This window comes from Scyliorhinus torazame, chromosome 1 (assembly GCF_047496885.1).
Source record: "Scyliorhinus torazame isolate Kashiwa2021f chromosome 1, sScyTor2.1, whole genome shotgun sequence".
Taxonomy (NCBI): Eukaryota; Metazoa; Chordata; class Chondrichthyes; order Carcharhiniformes; family Scyliorhinidae; genus Scyliorhinus; species Scyliorhinus torazame.
Window position 1 is genome coordinate 387,468,161 of NC_092707.1, and position 11,456 is coordinate 387,479,616.

General features: G+C 42.8%; 1 protein-coding gene across 1 annotated transcript in view; it reads right to left on the reverse strand.

Annotated features, from left to right (window-relative positions):
- The window catches only part of sccpdha.1 (saccharopine dehydrogenase a, tandem duplicate 1), a 34,869-nt gene extending 24,689 nt beyond the window's left edge, over window positions 1–10,180 (reverse strand). Inside the window, exons 1-3 of the mRNA XM_072512859.1 lie at window positions 9,800–10,180; window positions 4,175–4,284; window positions 2,999–3,079 (exon numbers count right to left, since the gene is read on the reverse strand). Of these exons, the coding sequence (XP_072368960.1) occupies window positions 2,999–3,079; window positions 4,175–4,284; window positions 9,800–9,986 (378 nt within the window). The 5' untranslated portion in view covers window positions 9,987–10,180. The remainder of the gene's footprint in view (window positions 1–2,998; window positions 3,080–4,174; window positions 4,285–9,799) is intronic.
- Between the last annotated feature and the right edge of the window lie 1,276 nt (window positions 10,181–11,456).

An 11,456-nucleotide genomic window follows, 5' to 3' on the forward strand; every position in this document is an offset into this window, starting at 1 on the left:
CACATCAACTCCATTCTTCCAGGTTGCTTTGATCCACTGCAATTCACATACCGCCACAACCGGTCAGGCGCTATCTCCCTGGCCCTACACTCATTCCTGGAGCATCTCGACAATTAGGACTCCTACGTCAGACTCCTATTTATTGACTCAGCTCCACTTTCAACACCATAATCCCAGCCAAGCTCATATCAAAGCTCCAAAACCTAGGACTTGGCTCCTCCCTCTGCAACTGGATCCTCGACTTCCTGACCCATAGACCACAATCAGTAAGAATAAACAACACCTCCTCCATGATAGTCCTCAATACCGGGGCCCAGCAAGGCTGCGTGCTTAGCCCCCTACTATACTCCTTATACACATACAACTGTGTGGCAAAGTTTGACTCCAACTCCATCTACAAGTTTGATGATGGCACGGCCATAGTGGGTCAGATCTCAAACAGGAAGGAGATAGAAAACCTAATGCCATGGTGCAACGAAAACAATCTCTCCCTAAATGTCTGCAAAACTAAGAAGCTGGTCATTGACTTCAGGAAGCAAAGTGTAGTACTCGCTCCTGTCTGCATCAATGGTGCCGTGGTGGAGATGGCTGACAGCTTCAAATTCCTAGGTGTGTAAGCGTCACCAACAATCTGTTCTGGTCCACCCATATCGACATTACTACCAAGAAAGCACAACAGTGCCTATACTTCCTCAGGAAATTCTGCATGTCCATGTTGACTCTTACCAATTTTTACAGATGCACCATAGAAAGCATCCTATCTGGCATCATAGCTTGGCGTGGCAACTGCTTGGCCCAAGACTGTAAGAAACTAGAGTCATGAACACAGCCCAGTCCATCACGCAAACCCGCCTCCCATCCATTGACTCTGTCTACACCTCACGCTGCCTTGGGAAAGTGGGCAGACCCCTCCCACCTGGGTTATTCTCTCTTCCAGTCTCTTCCATCGGGTAGGAGATACAATGTCTGAGAACATGCATCAACAGAATCGAAAACAGCTTCTTCCCTGCTGTCACCAGACTCCCGAATTATCCTATTATCGACTGAAGTGATCTCTCCACTCATCTTCTCTACTGTGTAGTGTCATGTGAGAGTAATTTTAAGAAATGGGTGATTAAGAAATGTACCTTTAAGAAATAGGTATTTATCAGTGATGTCAGAGTGTGGGTGGAGCTGGGCTGTCTGTCAGCTTTTTACTTTCATTTTAGGCTGTTTGCCGCAGGGTGTGTTTTAGTTTCGTTTTCAGTGTTGGAGCTGAAGCCAGACAGAGCAGGTGTACTATTGATCTCTCTGCCATGAAAATTCTGAATTCAGTAGTGAATGTAAATCTAATGTGCTTCTGTTAAAAGGTGTTTCTTTTGACTTCTGGATGTTGCTTGGGAAGTTATTAAGGATTACTTAGTGTTGTATTCTTTGGGGGTTGTATTTGAATTGATGGTTGCTAAGATGTTCATTGTATGTTTTAAAAAGGTTAACTTGAGTTCATAGAATAAACATTGTTTTGCTTTAAAAAATACTTTTCGATTTCTGCTGTACCACACCCGTAGAGTGGGCCGTGTGCTCTCCATACCACAATCTATTAAAAGTTGTGGGTCAGGTGAACTCCATGATACACCTTGGGGTTCTCTAAACTCTGGCCCATAACAGTAGCACTACATTCCGTATGCTTGACTCGATGCCTATGTATTTACATTTGTGTATTTATCATACGTCTTATGTTTCTCATATATGTACCTCGGTACATGTGACAAATCTAAATTAAATCTACTCTCAGCTATATCATTTCATTGAAGATTCTGGAAATGCACAGTATTTGAAAGAGAAACATAAGTTAACATTTCAAGAGGGGTCAAATCAGAATTCTGATGAAGGGTCCCGCCCAAAAAGTCATTCCAATGCTTTTGGGTACTGACTGGCCTGCTTTATGAGAAAGTGGTTTTGTTTTCAATCTTACCTGCTGTTGGACAACATCACGCAGCATCAATAGGCAGCCAGACAAGCTACTAAAACCACAGAGCATCTCTACACCAAACGTAATTAATGTTCAAGCAAACAAAACATTTTCATTATAGTTTCTCAACTAATGAATATCAGTGCCCATGTATGAGGAAATATTAGAAACACACAACGGCTTTCCCTCGATTCGAGGATGATGTTTACTCAGGGTCTCAAGTTTCTAACATGGGTCTTCATGTGACTGAACAAGCTGATTTTCAACCCACAGATCTTTAAATACATGGGGCAGGACGCCCCACGAGATAGTGGTTTCGGAGTGCAGGATTTGCTTCCTTTTCTTTCCTATTTCACCCCCTGCTCTGCCATTTCAGTGTTGAGAAAACAAGACCTGCTTTTTGGCCATCCGGACAGTATCCAGTCCACCGAAATTGATTTTGCAGGAATGCACACTCGGCCAATGTCTGAGGAGTGAAAGGAATAGGTTGTTTTGGGTACAATCTCCATCAGAACTGGGCATTCTGATGAAGGGTTCCTACACAAAGAGCTAATCCACTTTCATTCTTTAAGTGCACATTTCCAGCATTTTCTATTTTCTTTCTGATTTTCAGTACTCTTTCTATAAAATACTGTTCCACAGTCACAAGGTGAGCAATAATACATCAGATTTTGAGCTATTGCAATCATTATCCCTCCGATAACCACAGCAAAGGTAACTGATCACATGGGCATTTAGCTGATCAAGGTTTGTGTACCTTAATCAGTTTGGAAGATTGTTGTCATTAGGTCCAGCCAGTACTTCAGATTTTCACTTTCAATTAACTAATATGAAATATAATAACTGATGAAGTTCAAAGGAATTGTAACCTTTAATCAGACATGGTAACTAACATCTGTAAAGTCTGGAGATTTATGGTGGAAGATACAAAAATTCAACGGCGTATTTGGAAAATATTGAAATCTTTCTGAGAAACGCATATAAAACAGCTTTTTACTAGGAAATGATGCAATTACTATCTGGCCATTTCTTAAAAGGGAAAAGTACCTGGGGTTCACCACTAACATCAACACAGTGGGTTCCATTTTCAATGCAGGCCTTCACCACTGGCTCGCCAAAAAACCTGTACTAATAACAAGACAGTCTGGGTTCAGTTACCAGCAACTTCAGCTTTTTAAATGTGCATCATTGCAAAATTACAGATTTTATTCTGAGCTATTAGAAACAACGGTATATGTTAAAATTAGTTTAACTTGCATACAAGTGCGGGCTTCACGCTATTTCCTGCTGGTTATGTTACATAATGATTAAATTGTCAATCTTCGGACTAAGATCAAACCCACTAAATCTAATTAAAACACACATTTTGTTTAATTTGGCTTTTAATGGAACCAGTACGGAGTAATATCATACTGATTTTTGAATACAAGACAATTTTGTTCTACTCTTTAGTTTTTATTATGCAAATCTTATCCAAGTGAGAGTGTAACATATATTGAGATATTAAGATTTAACTGTGCTTAAAGTCTAAACACTGCATTATCTTGATTTCTATATCTATGAGATTTTACGCATTATTTCAATACCCATGAATTCTAACAAACCTTACCAAAACTTGTGAAAATGTTAAGTTGGCTACATATGTATTAGAATGTACAAAATGCTAGTTTTTGCTAACAATATTTTAAATGCTATCATGGCACTTACCATCAAGTAGAAATAATTGATTCCAATACTGTACTTTGTGCCTGTCTCACTGTACAATGAATATTTTAGCTACATATTACAGCAAGTACTCAATTAATTCCTATCCTTTCTAGCCTTAGTACATTAAGTAACAACAGGATTTAAAAATAAAACTCAACCCTCAGCCACCTCTACAGAATGAATCATTAATAGAGACCACCCCTACAGAATGAATCGTTAATAAAAACACAATTATGTTTCTTGGCCCAAACTTTTATTCCCAAAACCTCTACACGAATAAATTCTCACTTTCTACATATGCCATTCTATCTTGCACGTATCAGATTGCTGCTTCCAAACTTCAGAAAAATGTCCCCTCCCTCTGGAGTAAAACATTTTGTATTTCAAATATTGCGCAACAATACTTAATTGATTACTCTGAAAAGATCTGCAAATACATTCTTAAAATTGACAGGACTATACTGCTCCAACAAGACGAGACAGATTTCCTGCTTCTGTCCTCAAATGTATACATACTGGTCCCACGCAGTTCAGGATCACCGACCCCTGCTGGCACATTGCATCAAGCGACAGTGGATCATTTATATCACAGATAATATATTCTTTTGACTTTAGTTCTGGAATTCCTGAAACAAGAGCATTATTATTTTACAAATGGGACAAAAGTAATATTTCTCTCTGTAACAAAATGTTATATACATACATTTATTGGAACATATCAAGTATTAGTCCCCCGTAGAAATGTACTGCACTGGGTGCAGTGGGTTAGTCCTGCTGCCTCATGGCGCCGAGGTCCCAGGTTCGATCCCAGCTCTGGGTCACTGTTCGTGTGGAGTTTGCACATTCTCCCCGTGTTTGCGTGGGTTTCGCCCCCATAACCCAAAGATGTGCAGGCTAGGTGGATTGGTCACGCTAAATTGCCCCTTAATTGGACAAAATGAAGTGGGTACTCTAAATTAAAAAGAAAGAAATGTACTGCACAACTTTACTTTGTTGGCGTATTCTTACATACTTTGACCATAAGTAAGAAATCTTACAACACCAGGTTAAAGTCCAACAGGTTTGTTTCGAATCACTAGCTTTCAGAGCACAGCTCCTTCCTCAGATGAACGATTCACCCAAGGAGCTGCGCTCTGAAAGCTAGTGATTCGAAACAAACCTTTTGGACTTTAACCTGGTGTTGTATGACTTCTTACTGTGCTCACCAGAGTCCAACGCCAGTATCTCCACATCATTGCGCATAAGACGCAGGAATAAATTAGACTAGACCATTCAGCCAATCGGGTATGCTCCACCGTTCAATGAGGTCATGTCTGATCTGCTATGATAATCCTCAACTCCAGTTTCCTGCCTTATCCCCCATAAACCTCGATTCCATTACTGATTAAAGATCTGTCTATCTCAACCTTGAACAAACTTAATGACGCAGCCTCTACAGCCCTCTTTGGTAAAGAATCCCACAGATTGGGGCAGCATGGTAGCACAGTGGTTAGCACAATTGCTTCACAGCTCCAGGGTCCCAGGTTCGATTCCCGACTTGGGTCACTGTCTGTGTGGAGTCGGCACGTTCTCCCCGTGTGTGCGTGGGTTTCCTCCGGGTGCTCCGGTTTCCTCCCACAGTCCAAAGATGTGCAGGTTAGGTGGATTGGCCATGCTAAATTGCCCTTAAAGTCCAAAATTGTCCTTAGTGTTGAGTGGGGTTACTGGGGTATGGGGACAGGGTGGAGGGGGGGGGCTTGGGTAGGGTGCTGTTTCAAAGAGCCGGTGCAGACTCGATGGGCCGAATGGCCTCCTTGAGCACTGTAAATTCTATGAGAAGATCCACTACCCTCAGAGAAGAAATTCCTCCTCATCTCCGACTTCTGGGTGACCCCTTACTCTGAGATTATGCCCTCTGGTCCTATACTCTCCCACAAGGGGTAACACCCTCTCAGCATCCACACCGTCAAGTCCCCAGAGAATCCTATATGTCTCAATAAGGTCACCTCTCATTCTTCTAAACTCCAATAGGTACAGGCCCAACCTACTCAACCTCTCCTCATAAGAAAATCCCTCCATACTCGGGATCAACCCAGTGAACATTCTCTGACTGCCTCCAATGACTGTATATCTTTCCTTAGATAAGGGGGCCAAAACTATTCACACAGTAGTCTGACAAGTCTAACTAGCACCTTGTGTAGTTTTAACAAGACTTTCCTATTTTATACTCCATTCCCTTTGAAATAAAGGCATACACCCTTTATAAATGTTAAATCAGCAAACAAATCTCCTTTAATAATTCAAGGGTGGGGAATAAGCAATCCATCATTAAAACAGGTTTGAAAGAACAAGACAGGACACAACAGAGACGCAAGCTTATTATTCTACACTGCTGAATTTCTAAATTCAGTCTTTTTTGTGCATTGGTTGACACCCTATGACATGGGGAGGCAAGAGGCTCCCCTAGGCTTGAAAAACTCCCAAGTGGATGTAAAACCACTCTGGCTGTGGCCTTTGACACAGTCCTCCACCCTACTCCAGAATATAAATGCATACAAACTAACAATTTGCAGCTGGGAATTGTAAATTAATCTAAATTATATCTAAAAACGAAATGGTTATTTATAATTTGGCATTGCTGCCAATAAAAGAACAAGTATTTCAACTGTATTGCAGACAATACAACTATTGTTTTAAAATGAGGATAGCAAGTTCAGTTATCCTCCTGCTATGCGATCATGCCGAAATTATGAATTGGAAAGACTGCAGCTGCCGGCCACAGTGAAAGAGCAATGCTATATTTTTTTTAAACACATTCTTTCATGGGTTGTTGGCGTTGCTGGCTAGGTCAGCATTTACTGCCCTTGCAAAGGCAGCGGTGAGCTGCCTCCTTGGACTACTGCAGCCCATTCGTTGTAGGAATGCCCACATTGCTGCCGGAATGGGAATTTGAGGAATGTGACCCAGCAACAGAGTAGGAACGGCGATAGTCATATATATTGTTGAACTTGGAGGGCATACATGAAGGTTCCAATACAATTATGACTGAATTTATTAGATAGTTTGGTTCATTAGCTTCTTAAAGATTTATTTTTTTTAAAGATATTTTAAATTATAAATTTAGAGTATCCAATTCTTTTTTTCCAATTAAGGGGGAATTTAGCATGGCCAATTCATCTACCCTGCACATCTTTGGGTTGTGAGGGTGAGACCCACGTAGAAACAGGGAGAATATGCAAACTCTACACTGACAGTGACCCGGGTCCTCAGCGCCGTGAGGCAGCAGTGCTAACATCTGCTCCACCATGCCGCCTGTTAGTTTCTTTAAGATAAACAAAAGTTGACCTGGCTGAAGCTCTCCTACTTAGATCCAGCCAGGGATTTCATTCCCCATATAGCGATCAAACCAGGTGACACAGATTTAAGAGAGTTAGCAAAGATTCAGAGGGGAGGTGAGAAATGTTTAATATAGCAAGATATTTTTCTAACATTTACTTACTTATTAAAATAGATTTAGAGTACCCAATTCATTTTTTTCCAATTGAGGGGCAATTTAAAGTGGCCAATTCATCTACCCTGCACATCTTTGGGTTGTGGGGGTAAGATCCACGCAGTCATGGGGAGAATGTGCAAACCCCACACAGTGACACAGAGCCGGGATCGAACCCGGGTCCTCAGTGCCGTGAGGCAGCAGTGCTAACCACTGCTCCGCCGTGCTGACCATTATATTTACCTGTACCTATGGAATCCTTTCATGTTATCCATTAAAGATCACAAATAGTGGGGAATTGGGATTGGAGAGTTGTTTAGGTAAGTCATGTTGGCTGGGTTTTGTTGTTGGTTGGGTGTGTGTTGCTCATCTTGTTCTTTTGATATCTTGTTAAAATTATAAATGCCTTAATAAAAATACTTTTTAAATAAAACAATCCCAAATAGCATGATTACATGTAATGTAGAGAATAGGTTTGTGGCAGTTGGATCACCTTCTCAGTCTAAAAAGCCTCTTCACCACCTACAAGGCACAAAGCAGACCTATAATGGAATATTCTCAGTTGCTGGAATGGTGCAGCTGCAACAAAAAATAGGCACCCCTTCCGTCAGCTCCAATATTCACTCCTTCCACCATTATCCGACCATGGCAACATCATCAGCTAACTACAGAATGCAATGCAGCAAGCAGCCAAGGCCTTCGGCAGCATCTCCCTAACACACGACCTCCATCACTTAGAAGTACAAGGCTCCACATGCTAGAAGTACAAGGACAGCCGATGGATGGGAACACCATTACCTTCAAGTTCCCTCCCAAGGCACACAGCATTTCGATTTGGACATATACTGTTCTGCTTTATTATGTGAGGGAAAATATCTGTATTCCAGAACAATTATACAGGCAGCTCTATCTAACTAAACAAGGCATCACCTACTAAAATGCTAGTCCTAATAATGAAAACTTTTAAACAGAAATAATCTAAAAGTCGGTCTTCAAGATTTCCAGTGATGGGGCTGTGACTATTTCCTTTGGTAGCTTTTTCCACCATAGGATTGTCCTTAGGGAGAAAGATTGGATTGGATTGGATTACTTTATTGTCACGTGTACCGAGGTACAGTGAAAAGTATTTTTGTGCGAGCAGCTCAAGATCATTAAGTACATGAGAAGAAAAGGGAATAAAAGAAAATACATAATAGGGCAACACAACATATACAATGTAACTACATAAGCACTGGCATCGGATGAAGCATACAGGGTGTAGTGTTAATGAGGTCAGTCCACAAGAGGGTCATTTAGGAGTCTGGTGATAGTGGGGAAGAAGCTGTTTTTGAGTCTGTTCGTGCGTGTTCTCAAACTTCTGTATCTCCTTCCCGATGGAAGAAGATTGTTGATACACAGAAATAAATGGTCTTTGTAGTTTGTGTGGATGGCTAACTTGTGTTTTGTCATTACCAGAGGGTGCCAGGTACATAATTCTGTCAATTCCCATTTTGTAGAAAATAGTCAGTCTATTTTTCTCCCACCTTTGCCATTATGATTCCCATTCCAAATCTTTGACCAAGGACGTGACACCGGTGTATTGCCCATACTGATTCGGGCAGAGTCATGCAGCACATCTTTGGATTGCTTCAATCTTATTTTTCTCTTCCTTTGACGTCACTGGTTCAAAGTCCTGGATCTTCCTATCAAACAGCATCCATCGTAGGAGTATCTCCATCATAATGATTGCAGCGTTTCAAGAAAGCAGGCAGACCACTAATTAAAGGCAACTCGAAATTGGCAATAAATATCAATTTTGTGAACAATGTCTGTACCTCTATTTTGTTTCTATTGCTTCCCTTTTTGCAGCCTCTTTGAGCCCCTACATCCTTAACCGCAAACTCCCTTTTTTCCAATACTTATCTACTGCATCATCTTTCCTCTTTCGTTAGTACTATCTCCTTCAACCATTTGTCCCCACACTGAAAATTCCACCTGCACCTCTCCCCACTGTTAATCTGCTTAAGAAAGAATTGCATTTATATAGCACTTTTCATAGCCTACGTCTTCAACAGTGAGTGGCCTTTGGTCACCTCTCCCAGTCCACCAGCTATTCTTACTTAGATCTGGCTCCAAACTGTTTTAAGTGCCTCGGGACCTTTGCTCCACACGAAAGACATAAAAAAATGTGACTTTGCCCAGTTGCACAAGCTACATAAATCAATGGCCAGCCCAATAGCTCAAAAAAAAGACAACTAAAAGCAAAATTTACAATGTGTTTCACTCCATTTTCCCCATGTCTGCGTGGGTCTCAGCCCCACAACCCAAAGATGTGCCTGGTAGGTGAATTGGGCACATAATTTGTCCCTTAATTGGGAGAAAAATAGAATTGGGTGCTCTAACTTTATTTTTTTTTTTGAACAATGGTTTCAGTGCTGGGATGTGGGGGAAAGGGAGCAGAAAACTGACTCAAAACATCAGCTCTGACAGAAACAAATTTGCAAATTAACTTTGCCAGTGGAAGAGCAGTGGGTCAGACATTTCACATTGCTGCTAACAGCAACTGGGGGCGGGAGAGGCGTCTGCCCATTATAAAATAATTTGAGGGTCCAGCTTTCTCAGTGAAGTGTTTGCAGTGATTTCCCCCCTCCAGCAAACCCGGGGCCTGGCTGCTCCCCAAGCCTGAGACTCACCTAGGGCGCTGGCCGCTCGCCCCAGCACCTCTTCCAGCTTGGTGCGGTTCCTGCCGGCCACGGTCCAGCTCAGCGCCCGCTGGGCGGCCGCCTCCGACGCCACCCGGGCCGTCTCCTCCACCACGAACTGGCCGGTGAAGCCGGAGGCGCCGAAGATGATCAGGTCGTAGGGCCGGCCGGCCGCCATGATCACAGAACCTTCTCGGCCGGGGGTTGGAGTTGGGGGAAGAGACTGGAGAGGCCGGGGTGGGTGGTGGGGGGATAGCCTTCAAACTCCACCCTTCACACTCCACCGCTCGGCTCCACTTCACACCAGCCTCCTCCCAGCACCAACAGTGCGAGCAATCCTCAGCACGCAGTCCAATTCAGCTCTGCCGCCAGAGCCAAACGCTGAACACACAATAAGCTGCACCCCTCATGGCACCCGAGTCTGTCCTGTCTTATTTCCCCTTTTTTTGTTTGTAAATCGCAACAACAACAAAATTGACTGATCTTGGGAACTTGGTTTTCCAACAAAAAAGGATTTTGAAAAAAAATTACAATTTCCAGTTTTTTAAACTTCTTCCCTAAATATTTAGGAACGGGTGATCAATTTTATGAGAAGTATTAATATGTCAAGTTAATACATAGGTAGGGTGGATAGATCAAGCCCCAGGTAAATGGGTAGGATACGAATGGCAAAAGAGCTGGGCGGGTCTAATCCGGATGGAGTTTAATCCGAACAAATGTGAGGTAATGCATTTTGGAAGGTCTAATGCAGGTAGGGAATATACAGTGAATGGTAGAACCCTCAAGAGTATTGACAGTCAGAGAGATCTAGGAGTACAGGTCACTGAAAGGGGCAACACAGGTGGAGAAGGTAGTCAAGAAGGCATAAGGCATGCTTGCCTTCATTGGCCGGGGCATTGAGTATAAGAATTGGCAAGTCATGTTGCAGCTGTATAGAACCTTAGGCCACACTTGGAGTATAGTGTTCAATTCTGGTCGCCACACTACCAGAAGGATGTGGAGGCTTCAGAGAGGGTGCAGAAGAGATTTACCAGAATGTTGCCTGGTATGGAGCGCATTAGCTATGAGGAGCGGTTGAATAAACTCGGTTTGTTCTCACTGGAACGAAGGAGGTTGAGGGGAGACCTGATAGAGGTCTACAAAATTATGAGGGGCATAGACAGAGTGGATAGTCAGAGGCTTTTCCCCGGGGTAGAGGGGTCAATTACTAGGGGGCATAGGTTTAAGGTGAGAGGGGCAAGGTTTAGAGTAGATGTACGAGGCAAGTTGTTTACGCAGAGGGTAGTGGGTGCCTGGAACTCGCTGCCGGAGGAGGTGGTGGAAGCAGGGACGATAGTGACATTTAAGGGGCATCTTGACAAATACATGAATAGGATGGGAATAGAGGGATACGGACCCAGGAAGTGTAGAAGATTGTAGTTTAGTCGGGCAGCATGGTCGGCACGGGCTTGGAGGGCCGAAGGGCCTGTTCCTGTGCTGTACATTTCTTTGTTCTTTGTTTATGGAGAAGATGGGTATGGTGGACCCATGGTGTTTCAAGCGCCCAAGGGGAAGGGAGTATTCCTTTTTTTTGTTGCATGTGTACAGGGTGAGCCGGGAGATTTTGGTTGGGGTGGACGGGGCAGAGTACACGGGGATAGTAATCTCG